This window comes from Cetorhinus maximus, chromosome 1 (assembly GCF_964194155.1).
Source record: "Cetorhinus maximus chromosome 1, sCetMax3.hap1.1, whole genome shotgun sequence".
Taxonomy (NCBI): Eukaryota; Metazoa; Chordata; class Chondrichthyes; order Lamniformes; family Cetorhinidae; genus Cetorhinus; species Cetorhinus maximus.
In genome coordinates, this window is record NC_135879.1 from 20,184,950 (window position 1) to 20,208,345 (window position 23,396).

At 39.5% G+C, this 23,396-nt stretch overlaps 1 protein-coding gene across 2 annotated transcripts in view; it reads left to right on the top strand.

Moving 5' to 3' along the window:
* Window positions 1-23,396, top strand: part of LOC144678710 (TBC1 domain family member 14-like) — an 81,205-nt gene that overhangs the window by 29,224 nt on the left and 28,585 nt on the right. For both annotated transcript variants that reach the window (XM_078538525.1, XM_078538535.1), the window contains exon 3: window positions 7,085-7,208. In XM_078538525.1, coding sequence (XP_078394651.1) covers window positions 7,085-7,208 — 124 coding nt within the window. The remainder of the gene's footprint in view (window positions 1-7,084; window positions 7,209-23,396) is intronic.

Below are 23,396 nucleotides of genomic sequence, written 5' to 3' on the forward strand. Positions count from 1 at the left end.
GTTTGAGGGGTGTTTTTGTGACTGGATGCCTGTGTCCAGTGGGGCTCCACAGGGATTCGTATTGGGTCCCTTGCTGTTTGTGGTATATATAAACGATTTAGACTTGCATGTAGGAGGGTTGATCAGTAAGTTTGCGGATGACATGAAAATTGGTGGGGTGGTAAGTAGTGAGGACGATAGCCTTTGATTACAGGAGGATATAGACGGGCTGATCAGTGGCAAATGTAATTTAATCCGGATAAGTGTGAGGTGATGCACTTGAGCAGGACAAACAAGGCACGGGAATACACAATGAATGGCAGGACCCTGGGAAGTACCGAGGATATGCATGTCCACTGGTCCCTGAAGATAGCGGGACAGGTAGATAAGGTGGTTAAGAAGGCATATGGGATACTTGCCTTTATTAGTCGAGGCATAGAATATAAGAGCAGGAAGGTTATGCTGGAACTGTATAAAACCCTGGTTAGGCCACAGCTAGAGTATTGCATGCAGTTCTGGAATCCGCATTATTGGAAGGATGTGATTGCACTAGAGAGAGTGCAGAGGAGATTTACCAGGATGTTGCCTGGGCTGGAGAGTTTTAGTTATGAGGAGAGATTGGATAGACTGGGGTTATTTTCCCTGGAGCAGAGGAGATTGAGAGGGGACATGATTGAGGTGTATAAAATTGTGAGGGGCATAGATAGGGTAGACAGGTAGGAACTTTTCCCCTTGGTGGAGGGATCAATAGCCAGGGAACATAGATTTTAGGTAAGGGGCAGGAGGTTTGGAGGGGATGAGAGGAAGAATTTTTTCACCCAGAGGGTGGTGGGAATCTGGAACTCAATGCCTGAAAGGATGGTAGAGGCAGATACCCTCATAACATTTAAGTATTTGGATGTGCACCTGCGATGACATGGCATACAATGATATGGGCCTAGTGCTGGAAAATGGGATTAGAATAGTTAGGTACTTGTTTGACCGGCGCAGACTCGATGGGCCAAAGGGCCTTTTTCTATGCTGTAGACCTCTATGACTCCATGCAGCATTTATTTTCATGCAATGAGACTACTTTGTACTTTGTATCAATGTAAACACTAGGGATGTCACTTGAATGGGAGAGATAGAGAGAAATTATAAATTTAGTGGGAGTCTTACATTGACAGATATTCTCAAATCAGGAATTAGGATGAGACTTCATGAACTTAATAAGGTCCTTTCAGTGGGCAACGACAGATCGATTCCATCCCAGTAGTCTGGGCTGGATTTGAGCCTAGTTTCCGTTTTCCTTTTAGCTTCAGAAACATTCCAGACAGGAGGGAGAAGCAAAGGATGGTCATTAATGTAAATAAAAGAAGCTAAAGTCAAAATATATTCCAAAGCTATTTGAACAACCTTCTGTGAAATTCTTTGATTCTGATTTATAACCAAAAGCAAGAGCTCTATGTGTTGAAAATTGTGAATTTTAGTGATTCCAAATTGAAACTGAAATGTCTCCAAAGAAAACAGTGGAGGCATTTAATCATGGCTGAAACAAGGGCAATTAGGATTGGGCAATAATGCTGACAATCTGATCCCATGAACAAATTTTTAAAAATATCATTCTAAGTCTGTGTGCATAACTGTAACCTGACTTATATTGAAATTCAGTCTTAAAATGTGTATTCATTTTTATACTGGGCCAAATCTCCCAGTCTACGGATAGTAGGAAACCAGATATGCAACTGAAGATGCGCTTTGGGACCCTGTGGTAGTCCTGGCACCTTCTGATGAGCAATTCCCCTGCACCCGGAACCCTCTGTGAATGTCTCCAACTCTGAGTTAGAGTCGGAGACTTCAGACTTACCTGCATAGTTAGCCAGGAAATGTTAAACAGGTTAATACCTAATCTAATACCTGGGTACCTACACAGCTGACCCCCAATCACTACCCTGCCTGACCCAACGACCTATGCAGCCACCCACCTCTCACGCTCTCTCTCTCATCCACTCATCCATTCACTAACATTAAGACTGGGCCTTTAATTTTACCTTACTACAGTATGTCCTGTCTTCCCTTGACTCTATTGCATTCCGACAGTTACCTAATGCGCATTTCTGTGAAAGCTGGGATTGGAGGGCTCTGGTAGAATGCACAACAGCTTTGGGTCAGGGGGATTTTCAAGCACAGCGGCAATCCGACCATCATTGCCGCTGCTTGGAAGATCCAGACCATTATCTTTTGATTTACTTGTTGCTTCAGGTTTATGGAGTTGTTTGGGGAATTCTGCAACAATTAAACATAAGCAAATGTGAATTTCTCAGAATGAATGCCAATGACAGTCAAAACCCACTAGCGCCTTCTTTGCTATTGCCCTTTGACTGAGATTTGTCTTAACAAAATCTTATGCAGTTCCACCCAGCTGAATGACGGTGGAAAGGCTTTGGAGGAGGATGGCGTGATCAACTGTGTGGCCAATGTTTATAATGTGTACCTTAAGCAGTCAGGAAGTGCATGGAAAAAGCAGAGGCAAAAGAAATGACCAGATGGCGGAAAAGAGAACCCGCAGGAAGGAAAGAACATCAGTCGACCCTGGGCTAATACTGTTCATCTATGCCAGCTGTGGAAGGGACTGTCACTTACGGCCTCTACAGCCACAACAGACGATGTTCATTACAGAGGCACCATACACTCTGGGCGCAGTCCATCATCTCCTGCATGGGTGGATGCCATCATAGTTAAATAAATCATTATTTTTTTGTGCAAAAATGAAATAGTTGTTTCACTGTGAAAATAAAATCAAAACGTGAAAAGGGAAACCAATAAAATTGCTGAATTATTTTAAAGTTGCCATTTGGTTTGTCTGAAAGTAAGATGCCCTGCTGAAAATAAATTTCTCATATGTAAGTTATTGACAACAAAATAATTAAGCTCAGCAGATCCGACAGCATCTGTGGAGAAGAAGACAGAGTTAACGTTTCGAGTCCGTATGACTCTTCATCAGAACTAAAGAGAAAAAGAAATATGGTGAAATATAAGCTGTTTAAGGGGGTTGGGACAAGTGGAGCTGGATAGAGGTTGACAGGGCCCTCAACCGTGTCCGGCCCATCTCCCGCGCATCCGCCCTCACACCTTCCTCTTCCTCCCAGAACCATGTTAGGGCCCCCCTTGTCCTCACTTATCACCCTACCAGCCTCCGCATTCAAAAGATCACCCTCTGCCATTTCCACCAACTCCAGCATGATGCCACCACCAAACACATCTTCCCTTCACCACCACCCCGCCCCCATCAGTATTCCGTACGGACCGTTCCCTCCAGGACACCCTGGTCCACTCCTCCATCACCCCTACAACTCAACCCCCTCCCACAGCACCTTCCCATGCAACTGCAGAAGGTGCAACACCTGCTCCTTTACTTCTCCCCTCCTCACCATCCAAGGGCCCAAACACTGCTTTCAAGTGAAGCAGCACTTCCCTCAATTTAGTCTACTGCATTCGCTGCTCCCAAAGTGGTCTCCTCTACATTGGAGAGACCAAATGCAGACTGGGTGACCGCTTTGCGGAACACCTTTGACCCGTTCGCAAGCATGACCCAGACCTTCCTGTCGCTTACCATTTCAACACATCACCCTGCTCTCAAGCCCACATGTCCGTCCTTGGCCTGCTGCAGTGTTCTAGTGAAGCTCAACGCAAACTGGAGGAACAGCACCTCATCTTCCGATTAGGCACTTTACAGCCTACAGGACTTAACATTGAGTTCAACAACTTCAGAACATGAACTGTCTCCTCCATCCTCACCCCCTTTTTGATCCCCTTTTTTCTAATAATTATTATATTTTTTTAGTATATTTTTTTTCTCCCACCTATTTCTATTATTTTAAAAATTTATTTCCATCCATTGTTTTATCTCCACCTTTTAGCCTATTTCGATCCCTTCCCCTCAACCCCACTAGGGCCATCTGTCACTTGATCATCCTGCTTTCTACCCTTAATGTCACCATTAGCACATCCTTTAGCTAATATCACCACCATCAACACCCCTTTGACCTTTTGTTTATGACATCTTTGGCAATCTCTCCTTTGCCTCCACCTATCACTGGCCCTCTATCCAGCTCCACCTGTCCCACCCCCCTTAAACAGCTTATATTTCACCACATTTCTATTTCTCTTTAGTTCTGATGAAGAGTCAAACGGACTTGAAAAGATAACTCTGACTTCCTCTCCACAGATGCTGTCAGACCTGCAGAGTTTTTCCAGCAATTTGTGTTTTTGTTCCAGATTTCCAGCATCCGCAGTATTTTTCTTTTAAAATAATTAAGTTGCCACCTTCTGATAATATTGGGAAGAGAAGTGTTTATAAAGTTGTGATGTGCTCTAGGAGTAATTAATCTTACTGTCATGCATTTTCATGTGCAAAGGCACCTTTCTTGACAGGATTGAAAATAAGCACCATTTGGTAAGCCTGGAGTAAAGTAGACTAGTGACAGTTTTTTACCAGCTAATTTGAGTCCTTTTAGAGCTTTTTAGTTAGAAACTATTGTAGATTTAATGTAACTGGACACTAAGCAAATACTGTGCCAAATAAAGTAGTGCCTTTAACTACTTAGTTATGAGGCTGCTTTAGAATACTTAGGGGAAAGCTAACAATTCTTTATTTCTGTCAGTCAAATTGTTTTTTCATATAATTCTGTAATCATTGTCCTACTGCCTGTGATCCACTCCCTCCTAGGACTGGGATCATGCAATATGTTACTGCTTTGTTCCACATTTCAGATTGTTTGTTAGTAATGCCACCTGAGATTTGTTTATTTAAAATACGTATTTATTTTCCCTACTGTATAAGCTTAATTGAAGACATTCAACGTACAAAGCGTGTACCTTGTCTGATAGCCAATCCTTGCAGCCTTGAAGTATATGACCTTGTGATTCACTTGTGATGCTACAAAGAGTTAGAATATATAAACAGTGAATTGATTCCACAGGCTCAAAGTTCTCTGGTGCTTCACTCAAGCAACCACTCCTTGTATAAGCTGGGTTTTGGCAGGATTATGACTATTATGGGGTAGCGAGGGAGAGGTTTTGTCCATTTGCAATGTCAAATGTGCATACACAGCAAAGATTGCAGATAGTGGTGGGGACGTTGCCCAGTGGCTGTTTATTGCATGTCCTGGCAATTAATGAGGCCAGCATAGAGTCAAACTGAATCTGACACCTTCCTGATGTGACAAGATTTTTTTTTAACCAGTGCTCTTGGTAGCAACAAAATTAGATCAAGAAGCCCAACTTTTTGTGGATCTGGAAATGGCTGTTGGATTCCATGCCTCCTTTATGGAGCTAGCTGTGGCTCAATGGTAATGCTTTGACCTTTTGAGCCATAAGGATATAACTTCAAGTCCCACTCCAGAGACTTGAGCACAAAATCTAGGCTGACACTTCAATGTAGAACTTAAAATACTTCAATATTGGAGGTGCTACCTTTTGGATGAGATGTTAAACAGAGGCCTCTTCTCTCAGGTGGATGGAAGAGATCCCATGACACTATTCAAAAAGAGCAGGGGCATTTTTCCTTGTGTTCTGGCCGATATTTATCTGTCAGCCGTAAAACCTAAATACATTATCTGCTCATTATCACATTGCTGATTTTGTGACCTTGCAGTGCACAATTTGGCTGCTGCATTTCCTACATTATAATACTTCTTTAAAAATTACCTTATTGATTCTAACATGCTTTGGGGTGGCTTGAGGTTGTGCTTATATAAAAGCAAGTCTTTTTGCATCTGTGGTTAAAAATGTTCTATGGATTTGTGAATTTAGATGTTTGGTTTATAGGCCCACCCTTCATTTAAGTTGTGGTATCAAGTAATGCCAATTGTGCATAGCTTTGCAAATCCAGAGCTTCTCTTTCAAACAATCTCCAATTGGTCCACAAGAATTGCAATAGCGATGAATTAGCAGTTTATAGCAGCCACAGGTCTCTATTTGAGTACTGCTTTCATTGGTCCCAAACCGTATTACTCAAATTGGTGGAGCATTTACATTTTTTATTAACTACAGTATTTTCTTTCATTATCAATATAATGCTGATGCAATCAAAAACATTTCTCAATGGCAAAAGGAGAAAAATTGTTGGTAACCTTTCAGACTGTTGAGCAATTAATTGAATTGTTTTTTATGGCAAACTGCATCTTGCCATTTAAATATCTTTGCATTCACTAATAGCCATCAAATAGAGTTCACAAAGCTTTCCAATAAAATACATGAAATTTCACTTAGCTGTGAAAAGGTTATTATAAGTGATGTGTGGTCCTTTCTCCTGTGTTCAGATAGATGTGATTTGAGACTGGTGTAAGATGTGTCAACTTGTGTAAAGAGTGTATAAATCCTCATCGTAAAGCAGGAGTTCTGTAATAAATTTAAGCACACTGTTTTCAAATCCATGTCACTTACTTTGTGGTGGCGCATGTTCCATACCACTAGCGGCAGAGGACAACTGTACATGCATGAGTTTATGTAAGAATGTTTAGCGGTTGTAAATTCGCCTGTCATTTCTGACTGTTAACTTCCCTGATGCCTGGATAAGGCCTATGCTGGTCAGAAAATAAATATAGCTGGTACAGGCAAGCTGGACTGCTCTGCCTACCCACAATTGGAACAAGTACTATAAACCACAGTTTACAGCAGCTCATGGAATTTCAGCAGTTGAGGTTTTTTTCTTATACTGTTTGATTCACTGCCACTTCTCTTCCATAAATGCCAAGCTTGGAGTTCTGTTTCTCTCTACATTGTGATTTTAATCTGTCATCTCTTTTCCAGATGCTAATGAACCTGTACTGTGTTATTGATTATTGTTTTCAGATTTTCATCATTTGCAATTTCTGTTTTTGATTTAAATTTACCCCCAGACAAAGCCCGGGCAACTGTTTTTTTGAAGTGGTTTTCAACTGCTCCAAAGGCAGCAGTGCCATCTCATTTAACTTGCAACACTGCTGTTGAAGTTAGCTGGAATGCAAAAGAGGCATTTTTGTTTACTCTATAAAAGAAATACCAATGTTGGTGTTCATGTGCTAGCCATCTAATTAGACACTTGTTAAGTTCTAGCTAATAGCTGTTTGCTCCCATTTTGCAGGAGTTTGTTTGCTAAGAAGCTCAAAGAGCCCGTACCATTAGAGCAGAATACTCAAGGATGGAAGTTGTTTGGGAGGATACCTGCCAAGGAAAGCCCACTTAAAGAATCCAAGAAGGTTCAACAGGTACATAGTGGCAATGTGTAGAACCAAGCCTTTTTACGATAAATTATATGTCAGTGTTCTCATAGTCGCAGTTTAAAAAAGGTGTTTCATGTTTATGTATCCTTTAGAAAAACAATTACAATGAAAGCATATGTGACGTTTGTTGCCTGTGATATAGCATCAACTGGCTTGCAAGCACAATAAGTAGTTTTCTGCAATATGCTGAGGTGAAAAGATTATTTTTTTATTCAGGAGGGAGGAATCTCAAACTAACAAATCAATCTCACAAAGTTTGCCTGCCTCCCAGAACCCTATTTTGTGATGAGTAAATGTCAAAAAACACAAAGATGGACTGATATTATTGCAACTAGTATGAATCTCTAGTGAAGGTGACCCAATGATTATTTGAAGTTTCAGAAAAACTTGCCTGTTGTAATACACTTAAACTCTAATACTATCTGGAGTAGAAACTGCAGTGTTTCAAAATTATATTCATTTACAATTTTTAAATTTTAAACTGACAATTTCAACAATTGCGTGTGTGGCTTAAAATAATTGAAAATGTAATCTGCTATATGGTATAGCTTTGTGCACTTGGACAAATCAAAATCACTGAAACTCTGCTGATTTTCCCTGAAAGCCACACTAGTATAACTGCTGAGGATTTTAAAATCTGTTTTGGAAATTCAGAATGATTTGTAATCTATGACTCAAATGAAGGGGAAAGCCCAGGCTCTGAAACTAAGCCGTTATGTTCTGTATTCATAGTTGTTTGACACCTGAGATTGAAGGACATTGCAAGTCTGTTTCTAAGGTGCATTATTGGGTAAAGCCTGTTGTAAATGATTCAAGCTTTGGAAATTTTGATGCAGATATTGCCCAGCTTGACACCAGTACTTTTCCATGTCCATCTATTCAGTTGTAATGTCCAATATTTGCTTTGTAGTCCCCTTCCAAATCTTGAGAAACTAATAAACATCCTGGCAAATTATACAGCTGTTAAAACATTAAAATAGAGTCTGGTAACTTGTGTGAATTTTGTTGTGTTAGATCAATACCTTTGTTCCCACTGAAGATGTGCAGTTCGCTCTTCTGAAGATTAAAAAGAAACTACAGCTAAATCTACACAACATACTTAATTTTTAAAATGGCATTATTTTTACAAAATTCTGGGATCCTGGGGAGAGAATTTTGCTGTTTTCTTTCCCCCTTAGAACCTTAATGAGAACAGTAAAAGTTGAGTTTGTGTGCTAGAAAGTAAGGATAAGGAACTAGGAATGGAGGGGTAATGCACTTGGGGAGGGCTAACAAGGCAATGGATTACACTCTGAATGATAGGATCCTGGAAAGTACTGAAGATCAGAGGGACCTTTGTGTACATATCCACAGATCCCTGAAGGTAGCAGGGCAAGTTGATAAGGTGGTTCAGAAGGCATATGGGATGCTTGCCTTTATTGTCCGAGGAATTAGAATACAAGAGCAGGGAGGTTATGCTGAAACTGTATAAAACGCTGGTTAGGCCACAACTGGAGTACTGCGTGCAGTTCTGGTCACCACATAATGGGAATGATGTAGTTGCATTGGAGAAGGTGCAGAGGAGATTTACCAGGATGCTGCCTGGCTAGAGGGTCTGAGCTATGAGGAAAGATTGGATGGGCTGGGGTTGTTTTCCTTGGAGCAGCGAAGGTTGAGAGGGTACCTGATAGAGATGTATAAGTTTATGAAGGGCAAAGATAGGGCGGATAGGAAGTCACTTTTTCCTTTAGTATAGGGGTCAATAACCATGAGGCATAGATTTAAGGTAAGAGGTAGAAGGCTAAGAGAGGAGTTGAGAAATATTTTCACCCAGAGGGTGGTGGGAGTCTGGAATTTACTGCCTGAAAAGGTGGTTGAGTCAGCAACTATCGTGACATTTAAGAAGTATTTAGATATTAACTTGCGTTACCGTAGCCGCCAGGGCTATGGGCCAAGCACTGGAAAATAGGATTAATGTAGTCAGTTTTTTGTTGACTGGCGTGGACACAATGGGCCAAATGGCCGCCTCCTGTGCTGTAAATGTCTGAAAATTCCTCTAGGCTATTCCTCCCAGAAGCACATATTGATAAATTGCAGGCTGCAGCCAATCCTTTCATAAACAAAAATATCTTTATAAACTTGAATATTCATTTTTGATTATTGAAAACAACTACTATGTTGAAATCATAAATTTTGTCCAGTGGTACTCTTCAATGTGCCCAGAGTATTATACAGGAAAGAGGAGGGCAAAGTAAGGGTGTACTTTCTGTTTTGTGTCACTGATGTTAGAGTTGATAGTTTATCATTAAGAACAAAACGACCTTTAAACACTGCAATGGAATGTACTGCTTGGGAATGGAAGGGACCAGACTTCTAGTGCAAATTATTAGACAGCCCTGTGGAATTGCCTCTGGTGTTGGCAGGTATCCTTGGGGTGAAATGCTCTGACTGTTTTGGAATGAGTTACTCAGTAAATTCCTGGTAAAAGACTAGTAGAAATTGAAGTTACCAGCCCTGACCTGCCAGTTTTTAATTTTTGCAGAATGTTCTTTACATAATAGAATGCAACTGACTGCACCCTGTGTGCTAAGAGCAGTCAAGCGACAATATTTGAAGTATTACATATATTTTTTATAACAAAGCAAAGTAAATGGTGCAACGATAGCAATCAAATTTCCATTCTTTCGCTCCATGGTTCGATATTGAAACTGTATACATGTACAATGAAAAGCAGCATGGCTTTTATCCCAAGGGAGGGAACGTCAAGCGGTTGTCATCTTTGGCAAATTTAAACTCAAACTTACCCATAAAAAATGGGTTTCATTTAAAAAAAAATTGTGTATTTTGCTATTGAAGCTGTTGAGGGGTTTTGGTTCTGAAATTTGGAAGACATTTTAATAAACTTTCCCTGATGAGGTGTAGCACAGCCAGATGCAAACTGTACCTTGGTCACTTCCAACCTTATCTTAAATGGCCTTACTGCAGTAAAATGATTTTCTTTAAATTACTTCTAAAGGATGCAAACCTTGATCTGGAACTGTGAGATGAGATGAGGATGGTTCTCGGTAAGGGGCCAACTATGGTGGTTGGTGATTTCAACTTAACGGAAATTGACCGGGACAATAATACGCCTACTGGTAGGACACATGAGGGATTTCTGCAGTTAAAAGAAGTCTGCTTAATGACTCAGTTGATGAAAGAGCCAATAGGGAGAGAAAGCATCCATAATATGAATGAGTAATAGAGATAATCAACACAATACAAAATGGGCAGTGAGTTAAGTAATGGAAGAAAGGGGATAGTAGCAACATGGATATGAAATTGATTGAGCGACAGGAAACAGCAGTGGAGAATGCTTATTTCTCAAACTGGAGGAAGGTATATAGTGGGATTGGGTGTGTAGGGCACAATTTAAAAATTTGTGGTTGACGCAAAACTTGGAAGTATTGTGAACTGTGAGGAGGATAGTGATAAACTTCAAAAGGGCATAGGCTGGTGGAATAGGCAAACAAGTGGTAGATGAAATTTAATGCAGAGAAGTGCAAAGTAATTTATTTTGGTAGAATGAGCAGAGGCAATGTAAAATAAAGGGTACAATTCTAAGAGGGACCTGGGGTATCTGTACATAGATCATTGAAGATAACAGGGCAGGTTGAGAAAGCAGTTAATAAAGCATATGGGATCCTGGGCTTTATAAATAGTGACACAGAGTACAAAAGCAAGGAAGTCATGATGAACCTGAACAAAACACTGGTTTTATTGTGTCCAGTTTGGGACACCACGTTTTAGGAATGACATGAAGGCATTAGAGAGGATGCAGAAAAGATTCACAAGAATGGTTCGAGGGATGAGGGATGCCAGTTACCTGGGTAGGTTGAAGAAGCTGGGGTTGTACTCCTTGCAGAAGAGGAGATCAAGAGATTTCATAGAGGTGTTCAAAGCCTCAAGGTTCTGGCCAGAGAGTGGGAAACCTCTTCCTTTGGAGGAAGGATCCAGAACCAGACGATGCCGGTTTGAGGTAATTTGCAAAAGAAGCAATGGCAACATGAGGAAAATCATTTTTGTGCAGCAAGTGGTTAGGATTTGAATGCACTGCCTGAGTGTGTGTTGGCGGAGATTGAATTGAGGCCTTCAAAAGAGATACAGAGAAAAGACAGAAGCGTGGGACTAGGTGATTTTCACTTGCAGAGATCAGGCACACACAAGATCAATTGATAGCCGCCTCCTGTACTGTAACGTTCTATGACACTGTGATTACATTTGAGTTAATAATTGGAGAAGTTATTAAGAGTTAAATTTTAAGAAAACCACCATTAAGCACTTGAGAAGGCTTGGAAGAGTGGGTGGAAGGTTTGAATCTGTCCAAAATAGTGAGATAATCCTGCTAGTTTGTAAATCAATAGTACAACACTTGGAATGTCTGCAGAGTGCTGGTTGTCACAGTATGAGAAGGAAATTGCATCTATTAGAAGGATGCAGAAGAGAGCAACCAGGATGCTTGAAGGGATGATGAAGAGCATTTATGTAAATTGGCATGTTCTCAGTGGATATAGAAACACTTGAGAGGTGATAGGATTGATCTTTTTAGAATTCTAAAGGGATTAGATGATGCAGCCCCAGAGAAGCTTTTTCCAGAGCAATAAAACCAGACAACGTGGCCTGCACTTGATTTCAAATTAATCTGTGGAAACGATATTTCAGTGAGCGGTCTATCTATGGAATAGACTTACCAGGGACAAAGTGAAAGCAGTTGGTATTGATTCATTTGAATACAAATTAAATAGAATTTTTGCAGAAATATTTTGCCATTTCTAACATGACATGTGGTAAATGTAGCAAGTTTGGGAGGAACAACTGAGTTTGATGGTTCCCAGAGCTTTCCACCACTGGGATTTTGCTGGCATCATGCCTGGGTGCATTGTAGATTAATTGATATTGATTTCTATTATTAGTCAACACTCCATTATCATTGTACCATTTATTAGAAAGTGAACAAGATGGATTTTGGTCTTTTTTTCTGCTAATTTCTATATTTATGCATACATTGACCTCCCTTATGGATTTTGGACAACTTGCGCTAAATTGCAGCATATTTTTAATGGGCTTAAAATGACCCAAATGCTCTACAAAGGGTCTTTATGGCTCAAAGAAGACAATGCATGCACTCTTTCAGGATTGACTTGATTTGAATGTGGCTTTCAGAGATGAAAGTAAAATCTATTCTGCTAAAATATTCTGCATCCGGGTAGTGTAAAAATTTTGACCATGCACAATGTCATTGTAGGAGAACCGAACGAGAATGTAGGGCAAAACAATGCATTTTTTCCTGGAGTCAAGTCTAGCTCTGCATGCTCAAAAAAATGCATAATTAAGTGACTGCTGGAAGATGTGGAATTGGTGTTCCTTACAAAGCAAATCATAGAGCAGGATGAAATTATCATCAGAGGATGCATCAAATGCAACAGTTATGAAACCTTTTTTGGAATATTTTCTATTCTTCCTTTTTACATTCTAACACTGGGACAAAATGCCTGCCTGTAAGCAATAATTGAAGGGTACATATCTGGGCTACATGCCATGACAGTTTTTTCCTCTACTTATATGGGATCTCACCTTTGGAGTTAATCATGTGGAGGACTATGGACTACAGACCTGCAGCCAAACATGTAGAAATTGACTAAAATAATTCTTCTAATACTCAGTGTTATTTCATTGGGTTTAGACTCTATTGTGGACTTCAATTTTAATTGTGTTTACAATCAGGAACTGGCATGGGAATTGAACATGGGACTTTGAAGTGGGAACATGCAGGTTTGAGCTGTTCTCTGCTCAGTTCCTAAGCAGCTAAAGAGAAAACAGAGGAAATAGGCAGCATAATGCAGTCTGGATAGTTGTAGATCCTTGCATCTTATTAAAGTGGAATTTGGTGAAGGCAGTCTTTCCATCCTTTTGGCACAAATAAGAAGCTCAAGCAATCTGAACAACAAGGCTAGTTAAAGTAAAAAGTAATACCACCATAACTCCTTAAAACTCCATAAAATTTTCCTTAATGCAAAGAAAAATTTAGCGCTCCTATTTATGAACATGTACTAATGAGCTCCTATGGTGAGTGCCTGTTAACTTCCTATTTTTGTTTCCTGTGGCAGGGCTTGTTATGTTATGTGCCTTTTTAAATAAAGTCACTCAAAACAAATTTGAAAAAATCTCCAATAAAAGTATTAAGGTCTAATTTACGGATGAAGCACCACCAGATTACTTTAGCAAACTCAAAATTTCACAGGCAGAAAAATTGAGCCTCTGCACCATTTTGAAATTTTTCAATCGTCTCACAAACTTCTGATCCTGCTGCTGTTTCTCTTCCTTGAAGAAGACATCTTTCAGAGGTTGTATCTGTGGCAGGGAAGTTGCTTAGCCTCATGCATCTCATTTGGAAACATCATTCTGAATCCTTTGGTAGTATATTCCAATTCCTCCGCAAAAATCATGCCAAATGCTAATCTGGGCAAAATAATTTTCAAGCCATTCTCTTTCTTGCTTCTCTCTTCACAACCCCATCCCCCAAAAATATAGAAGGCTCCTTCCAAAACTTGCAGTAATAGTCATTGAATGAAACATCCATCTTCAGCTAAGTGTTACATTCTTGTTCAAAAAAAAAGATATTTCACCTCCCTTTGAAACAAGCTTTTAGGAGCACCTAATTAGGATGTGGAAAAGTCACAGGCTAAAAAGTAATAAACCCAGAGGGCATCCACCTCAGAATACCGAAGAAAATGGATGAGGCAGTAGTCGCGATTTTCTGAAAGCCTTCAGAAACCAGAGCTGCACAAGGAACTGAATATCTAGTTCATGGTTCTTGTGCTTTAGCATATAATTTTTAGTTTCAGGAATTAAAGTTTTAACTATAGTAAATGGGATAAATGCAACTAAAGTAGCTTGGAGTCTACTACACTTAAAATGTTGGGGCCATGTTGCTTTAAGAGATTAACAGCAGGAAAGGTATGATCATGAAACTGCAGGTGAGCTTACTTAGCTGGAGACATGATGTCTGCACTGCTTGCAAAGAGGTGCAGTCCAGAGAGATGTTTTTGTTTATGAAGCTAAATTAGATTTTTTAAGAAGCATTTTAAAAGCATTCAGTGAATCCTGAACGGCTGTAAAACTAATTTACTTCAGACCAAAAAAGAAATTGTAGGTGAGGGGTAATTAAGTTAAAGATCGATTTGAAGGTAGCCCAGGGCAGGCTCTGCTGTCATGGAGATGGATGGAGCTGAAGAAGGCTCTCTTTGCAGATTATCTGGGTGTTTTCTGGGAGAAGTTTTTAGTTGCAGTTTGTTCTTGTGTGGTTTGCATCTCTCTGACAGATTTTAGCTAAAATAAATGATGGTTGGACCTCACTGTAACCAGAGGAAAACACTAACTTTATCATTGAAGGAAAGTGAGGCTTAATCTCAGTTTAAATCGTGTGAGGAACAGAAATTGATGTTAGTTTGATGCTAGTGAGAGAATCTGCAGTAGGCCTCGGTGTCTTATTGCAAAGGAAAGTAATCAACAAATTAGCTTGGAAGTATTGAAAAGTAACCAGAACAAGGGACTGAGGCCTCCACAGTCAAGGGAGGGTAAATTGAAGTTTTATCTCTGAGATAAATTGGAGTTAAGGAAAATTTTCTGGAGAAGTGTGCCCTACTTATGGGTGATCCCTAAATAACTCCAAGATTGATGTGTCTTATAAGAGAATTCTTGAGGAAAGTAAGAAGTAAACCTGAGTGCATAACATACATAATTACAAGCTTTGACTTGTATTTGCTTTGTTTTATTTGCTCTATATACAATAAAGTTTGGGTTTTGTTTTAAAAAAGTGAAGTCTTGTAGTATGGATCTATTGGGTAAAATGAGACATTCAGATTTCTCTTTAAATGTTAACGGCCCCTAACCTATAATACTTGCCACCTGTCAGCCCAAGCCTGGATATTATGCAGCAAGATCTGGACAATATCCAGGCTTGGGCTGACAAGTGGCAAATAACATTCGCGCCACACAAGTGTCAGGCAATGACCATCTCCAGCAAGAAAGAATCCAACCATCGCCCCTTGATGTTCAATGGTGTTACCATCACTGAATCCCCCAATGTCAAAACCCTGGGGGCTCCCATTGACCAAAAACTGAACTGGACTAGCCATAAAATACTGTGGCTACCAGAGCAGGTCAGAGGCTAGGAATTGTGTGACGAGTAACTCACCTCCTGACTCCCAATGCTGTCCACCATCTACAAGGCACAAGTCAGGAGTGTGATGGAATACTCTCCTCTTGCCTGGATGAGTGCAGCTCCCACAAGACTCAAGAAGCTTGACACCGTCCAAGACAATGCAGCCCACTTGATTGGCACCACATCCACAAACATTCACTCCCTTCACCGCCGACGCACAGTAGCAGCAGTGTGTACCATCTACAAGATGCACTGCAGGAATTCACCAAGACTCCTTTGACAGCATCTTCCAAACCCATGACCACTACCATCTAGAAGGACAAGGGCAGCAAGCAGATGGGAACACTACCACCTGGAAGTTCCCTTCCAAATCACTCACCATCCTGACTTGGAAATATATCGCCATTCCTTCACTGTCGCTGGGTCAAAATCCTGGAACTCCCTCCCTAACAGCACTGTGGGTGTACTTACATGACATGGACTGCAGCAGTTCAAGAAGGCAGCTCACCACCACCTTCTCAAGGGCAACCAGGGATGGGTAATAAATGCTGGCCCAACCAACGAAGCCCACATCCCATGAATGATTTTTTTTAAAAAAGACCGGATCGTAACAGTGCCAAATGTTGCACCCCTGTTTGAGAAAGAGATAGGTTCATGTATGATAGACCAGTTGTGTGTAATTATTTTGAACCAATAACCATGGGATGGAATTAATCACATGGAAAGGCATGGATTATTTGGGTACAATCAGTATAGGTTTGTAAAGGGAAAACTTAAAACAGGATCTTGGAGGTCTGATGCTGCATTGCTTATTAAAGCCTGGAGAATCTTACTGAGATTCGGGGTAATTCCAGGAGCTGAAAGTGATGAAGGCATACTCTTAAACCCTAGGCAGTCACCATTCACTTGAGAATGTGATCTAAAATTCAAAAGCAAACAAATCTAGACTTGGAGAGAATAGAAGTGAGCTGATGCTCATTTGAAGGTTAATGAGGTTGTGCTGAATTTATGCAAGTTATTGATTGGGTCATGACTGGAATACTGCATACAATTATGGAGCATTATTGGAGCCTTGCAAAAGCTATCATGTAGTTTCAATAGAATGATACCCAAAATAAGATGTTACAGTTATCAAGAGGCTTAAAAATTGGGCTTTTTGAATGGCGTAGAGAAGATGATGAGAGGATAAATGATTGTTTCTGTTGCTTGGTGAGCCAGTAACAGGAAGACTATTATTAGAAGGTTTATTATTAATGGAGGAAGTTAGCATTTTTCCTTTCACAGAAGATTACCATTTATTTATTTAAACAGGAGAAATTGAAATAATACAGGAAAAAGACAGGAGAGAGAGATTAGGAAACAGCTCCATTTGAAGAACTGGTACCACAATGGGCACAATGTGCTGAATGATTGCCTCGTACTGTAATTTTTATGATTCTGTAACTGCTACTGCACATAAAGAATTTGTTTCTCGTTGCTTTAGGCATGTTACTGTTTGTGGTGCACTTGACATTGATGCTTTTGAAAAGCATAGCTGTTAAAAACATTTATACTTAGGTTATTGTGCCTTTTTAAAAAAAATGTGGCAGAATAAGCAGTTCTTTTGAATTGCTACATTATGTATAGTAGGATTCTTTTTAAAAAGTGATCAGTTTCACCTTACCAAAGATTCTCCTGTTATGATCTTAAAAACCTGATACCTTTGGTTAACCTCTTTACTTATTTTCTTTTTGAAAACAGTAAAATTTTGAAAGTAACTTGATGTATTCTAGAATGTGATGTAGGAAAATTCAAATATTTTCTTTTTAAAATTTGTCCAATGGATATCCTTGCAGCTTACTGATTGGCATCAATGATAGAATTACATCTGGCAGATCTGCCCCTGTGCCCTATTATGTGCCTATTTTGACTAATGCTTATATAGAAATTATATGACCCAGTCAGAGACTATAAGCTACCTTCATAATTTTACCTAAATACACTAGACTTCTAGGTCTATTGTAGATATGTTGTAAGATTCTGAGACAATTGTTCCTGCTACCTGTTCCCTACCCCCAAAGGGCTGAAGACAAATCATATCCTGATCCTCTGGAAATATCCAAATGCATAGAAAAATGAATAGGAGCCAGAGTAGACTATTTGGCTCTTTGAACATGGTCCACCATTCAATAAGGTTATAGCTGATCTTCTACGTCAACTCCACCTTCCTGTGGAATACACAGGCCCCTTAATTCCCAAAAATCTGTTGAACTCTGTGTTACGCCCCCATGAAGGCATGTCTTCATAACATCTAACGTGGACCGTGTTTGTTTGGAAGCTTCCAGAACTGTTTTTTACTTTTTTAAATGAACACAAACAAGGTGACTAAGGTAGCTTCTAGGGGTCAGGTGACTTGTAAAATTTCAACATAGACAATACCTCAAGCTTCCAGGAAGTTCCTAATTGAATCACCCTGCGACGGAACCCCTTTGTGGAATTCACACCTGCCTTTGTTTGAGGTTTATTCCAAACTCAAAATCAATGGACTTCAGACTTAATGTCTCTAAGTTTGCAATTTAACAGAAAGAACTGCAGAAAACCAGTTAACCACAAGTGGATGTGAAGAGCCATCCTCTACCCCCGTTGCATAGCAGTGGGTTTCAGCTTAAAGCCATTCTGGGGGGACATTAGCAGTTGATCCATGTGACCGAAACTGGCTTCTGACCCCAAATACCTTTATGAACCAAAAGCTCAGAGAGACCTAGCCAGCCTGCAAAGAGCACCACTGCAGAATATCAGCTGCAGACCAAGGCAGTAACATGAAGCCTTTTTAAACTTTGAGGCTGCTACATCTTAAAAACGCCTCCCAGCCTGACCCTGTGCCTAACCTTGTGAACCTGCGGAATATCATCTCTTTGAGAAATCCTGCAATAATCCTGATATCCGGCTCAAGAACTCATTTCTTTAACAGGCCCGCAATGATGAACCTTCCAAGTTGAACCAAACACGTGAACTGTTAATTACTCTTGTTTACAACTTGTAAAAATGCACTATTCTCCCCAACTATAATTCCTCTCAAGTGTGTGTGTGTGGAGAGAGAGAGAATGCTGAGTGAATGACGTAGCGTTTAGACTTTCAAGGTGAATGCATGAATAAATAATTCTCTTTATTTAAATTCGCAAAAGCTTATTGCTGTTAATCAAATTGCATGCTCAAGGGGGCTCGCGCACACACACACACACACACGCGCACACCTTTGTTTCCAAAACCACACTGATTATAGACAGTAGTGGAAAGGGTAAATGGGTTTCAGTTCTCTGCCACCCCTGTCCATAACATCTGTGTTCAGTTTACTCAATGACTGAGCACTCAGCTCTCTGGGGTGGAGAATTCTAAAACTTCACAACCTTTGAGTGAAGAAATTTCTCTTCAGTTCAGTTTGACATGGCTGACCCCTTATTCTGAGACTGTGAACTCCAGTTCTAGACAGGGAAGCATCCTTTTTCATCTACGCTGTCAAGCCCTTTAAGAATATGCTCCAATTGAATCACTTCTCATTCTCTAGTATTCTAGGGAATATAGGCCCAGTCTACTCAATCTGTCCGCACAGGACAACCCTCTGACCCCAGGGATAAGCCTAGTGATCCTTTATTGCATTCCCAGAAAGGCAAGGGCACCCATGTGTCCTTGTACAACATTTCTCAGTCACTCACGTTGGAAAAAATATTCTGCTCTTCTGTTTTTCCCACCAAAGTAGGTACTGCACATTTCTCCACATTGTAACTCATCTACCATGTTGCCCACTTATACAGCCTGTCTGTATCCCTTAGTCGTCCCTCTCCATCCTCCTTGCAGCTTCCCTTTCCCACCTAACTTTTTATCCTAGGAAAAATTGGATATGTTACACTCAGTCCCCTCGTTTGAGTCATTGATACAGATTGTAAATTGGTGAGACCTTACAGTATCCAGCTAGTTACAGTCTACCAATCCAAAAATGACCTGTTTACTGTCTTGTTAACGAATCCTCAATTTATGCTATATATTATCCTCATCCCATGCCCCATGGGCCCCAAGTGCCTCATCAATTTTTGAACAAGAAATTTAATCTATCTTCTGTCATTAATTAACGGAAAGCCCCTTCCGGGGCTAAATCTTTCTTGAAGGAACACTTTTTTTTCTTGTTTCTCGTTCACATGACACCTTTTTTGGTGAAAGGAAATCATAGTTTAATACAAAAAGAAAGAAGCTGCAATTGCTGGAAATCCAATTTTAATTTTATTGCTTGCGTTCTTGTTGAAGTATATGTATGACGTTCAATTAAAGAAATTATTGGTCTGGCTGATGCATATTAGAATATAAATAAAATGTTGGTATTGTTCAGGCAGACCTTAATGCATAAATGTTTATTATAATCACTCGTAAGTGAGGGAATGCCTCAGTTCAATGAAAAGACTTGAAACCCAGGATTTAAATACAAACATCTATTTGAATTTCGTGTACATTTAAAAAATTTTTTTGTTATGGCTTATTTTTGACCGATGTATCTTCAGGGATCCAAAGTAGTCGGAAAGGCAAAGGGGCTTTGTAGATGGTGAACGGCAAACTCGTATACAAATTAATGGCCAAGATCCTGTTCAGGGGCCAGTTTGAATTTTAGTGCAGGAGATTAACTTTTTTTTATTTATCTGGAGGTATAAATTTGTTCTTCATGTGTATCTGGCTGAAAACAGGTTCTTCTTGGCTCATTGTTTACTAATGTTTCATCATGAACCATTTTTCTTGGCAGTTTTTTCCCAGTGGTGATTTGTCATTGCCTTCCACACTCAGGGGCAGGGTGAGGAGGCATCCTCCAGTCTGTTTCAGCCAAAACGGGAACTATATTTGTATATTATTGTAAATCGATTTTGGTGTTATCTATCAATTTCTTCAATTTGATTCTTGGGCTTATTACCATCACTGGGTATTTAAGGCAGGCAAGTGCCTCCTCACCCTAACTTTTCCTTGTCCCTGTCTCTGATCAATGGGATGAGATTTGGTCCCCAGCTGATGGTGCTCACTTGTTTGTCTTTGTCTTTATTATATTAACATACAGGGAACCTGATTAGCTTTTTGTGATTTATGCAATACAGTACGTTGTACAATTTTATGTACAATTATCAGTTAAAGGCTTAAAATTGATCAGAAAAGACTTTGTATACTGGCACTTGGTTCAAAATTTTGTTTGATGCAGAGAAATTTTGGGAATCCAGATTTTTTCTTCTTGCATATCAACTATAAAATTGCCACCATTATTTTCAAGGGTCACTTGAATCTGACTGTTTGATTAAATACTTTCTCTCTAAGATAGGCCTTTGCAGTCGGGATTTTAGCTTAATCCTCTGCTGTGCTACTATGGTACATCAGCAATTGTATACAAATCTAGGAGGCCATGTCGAATTAATTTTAACCTGACGCTTTCCTAGCCATGATACGAGGCTAAGGCATTACAGGAGAAATCTGAGAGAACTGATTGGATGTTTCCTCTCTGCAGATGATTAATATGGCTGCAGCCTTTTTCCTCACTGACGGTGGTTAACTGCAGATCTCAGTGATTTTATGCTTGCAGTGATATGAACTGGGAGAGAGAGGGAGGGAAAGTCACGACAGATGAGTTAGCTAGCCCCAAATGCTGTCGTGTTCTTGAAAGAAAAAGCCGTTTGAGCTTTAAGGCACATAATGAAGGCTTTTCATTGTTGCTCTCCCCTGGATTGTTCTGAGGCCAGCTTTCATGGTAAGTACACACCTTAAAGCAGTGTTGTTAGAACGCTTATTGTTTATGCAAGACCGCTTCCTTTAATTACAGTCTATAGGTATTGAAATTATTATAAATAAGTTTTTTTTGATCCAGCTTTTCTTCCTGTTGTGCTCGGCATACACCAGGAACAATGATGAATCGTTTTGTAGTTGACGCTGCTTTCAGCTTCATTTCATGAAGATTTGAATCATGGTTTGTTCCCAACTTCCATGGGGAGGGAATCTTTCTGAGCGGATAGAAATGGCACTGCTTGAATGTATGGAGAAAGTCATGAACCCTAGAATTACTTTATCAAATTTTGTAAGTCTTTATTGATCAAGTTCATTTTCAGCAGGGTACCTTGTGCATTTTCTTTGTGTTGAACTTGGTACCAATGATTAAGTGTATGTGTTAACCTTACCATATTAAATACTTGCTTAGTACTATATTTCATTCAAATTGAATTCATATTTTTTTCTTCTCCACAAACTGATAAAAATATAAAATTTATAAGTTGGTTTGTTTGCTATGCATATAGTTAACCTGTGCAATGGCAATCATTTAACAATTTAAGTTTGTATTTCCATGCTTCAGTAGGTGAAAAAAGGTAGCCATCTGTTTAAAGGGGATACCTAGTAAATCTAATAGTAGTGTTGACGTATTATTTACTTCAACAGGGCGCTGTCATGCAAATAAGTGGGAGGGTAAAGGGAGATGATACAACGGATGCAGTCAGTATATGGGAATTAATATGCTTTAAATGTAGTTCAGAACCACATTTGTAGAATCAAGAATAGATTAATTTACTACATGCCATTATAAATAGTGAAGCACTTTTCTATCTGTGACGTGTATGAGAATGAATTTCTTTTAATTGCATTTGCAGGTTATGCATGTATTGTGATAGTATATCTTGTCTTGAAGCTGTTTGACTTCAAGAAAAGTATTGAACATGATGCATCAATTAAGAAAGCACACTAGACTCAATATTTGTGGGGGAAAAAACAAAGTAAAGCAGAATGTTAAGATAAAATTGAAAACCTGATATATTTGATCAATCCTGATTAAAGTGTGTTATTATTTGATTCATGTAGATTTTCAATGTACTATGATGTATTTTAAGTTTTCTGATTAAGTAACTTTGGATTGATTTACTATTTTGCAACCGGCCGGGGATAATTTCAGCTTTCTTAACAGATTGGCTGTGATCATTAGATTTTGTCAAAGTGTCTTGGTCGGTCTCTTGGAAATAATTTTTTTAATGAAATGTGGGCTGTGCCCAAGCTGATTAGCCATGACTAAAAGGTATTAAAATTAGGACAGGAGAATAAAAATGGACTCATCTACTGATTTCTTAAAAGCTGTTTGGGTAACATTGTTGAAATGTGCAATGTTGAAGGTTTTGTGGGAAATGTGGTCACTACAGGCATTTTTCTTTTTTATTTGTGTTTCTTTACTTTAGGTAATGAGAAGAGTATAGAATGGAAGCTTGTCTGCCAGATGGATATTTACACCTCTGTGCTCCATTAGGATGAATTATGTAGGTTTCTGCTTGCTGGGTGGCTGAAGTGATAGAGACGCAACTAGTTCAGCCATTAAAGTTACACAGTCTAGCTTCCTAATTGGCTCAGTTTATAAGTTCCACTATGTGATGAGACATAAGGTGCAGAAGCTTCCTGTGTTCACATAACTGTGCTTGACCAGGCAATAACGGCAGCACAATTGCCTTCAGTACCTACTGAGTTAAAGAAAATAACAATTCACTTTGGGTTTCTTCTCCTGATTGATGCTATATGATCTGTGCTGGGGAGTATGTTTGTGGGTGGTTGAAGAAAAAAAGATTTCACTCAATTTTGCCTTTGAGTCTTATTGGGAAGTCAGAAGCTATATTCCCAAACAAAATACTTTGCTTGCATGATCTTTTGGGTTTTAGCATTTCTCCCTCAATAAATATTTGTAAGTAATTGATCGGTATTCAGACCAGATAGTCCTGTTCTCAGCATTTGTGTCTAATTTGTAAGACTGTAAACGGCTTTGGTATAGGAATTCACCTTATTACATTCTTTTTTCTGTCATAATTAACCATTGAGCATGACCAGATGGAATCCTTATGCATAGCCTGAACTGCCATTCCTCAAGTATCCTGTTGCTGTTTTAGCTAAAATGAATAAATGAACATTTCAAATTAAACATTTAGATGTAATTTGTGGTCGATTATTTGAAAAAAATGATATGTATT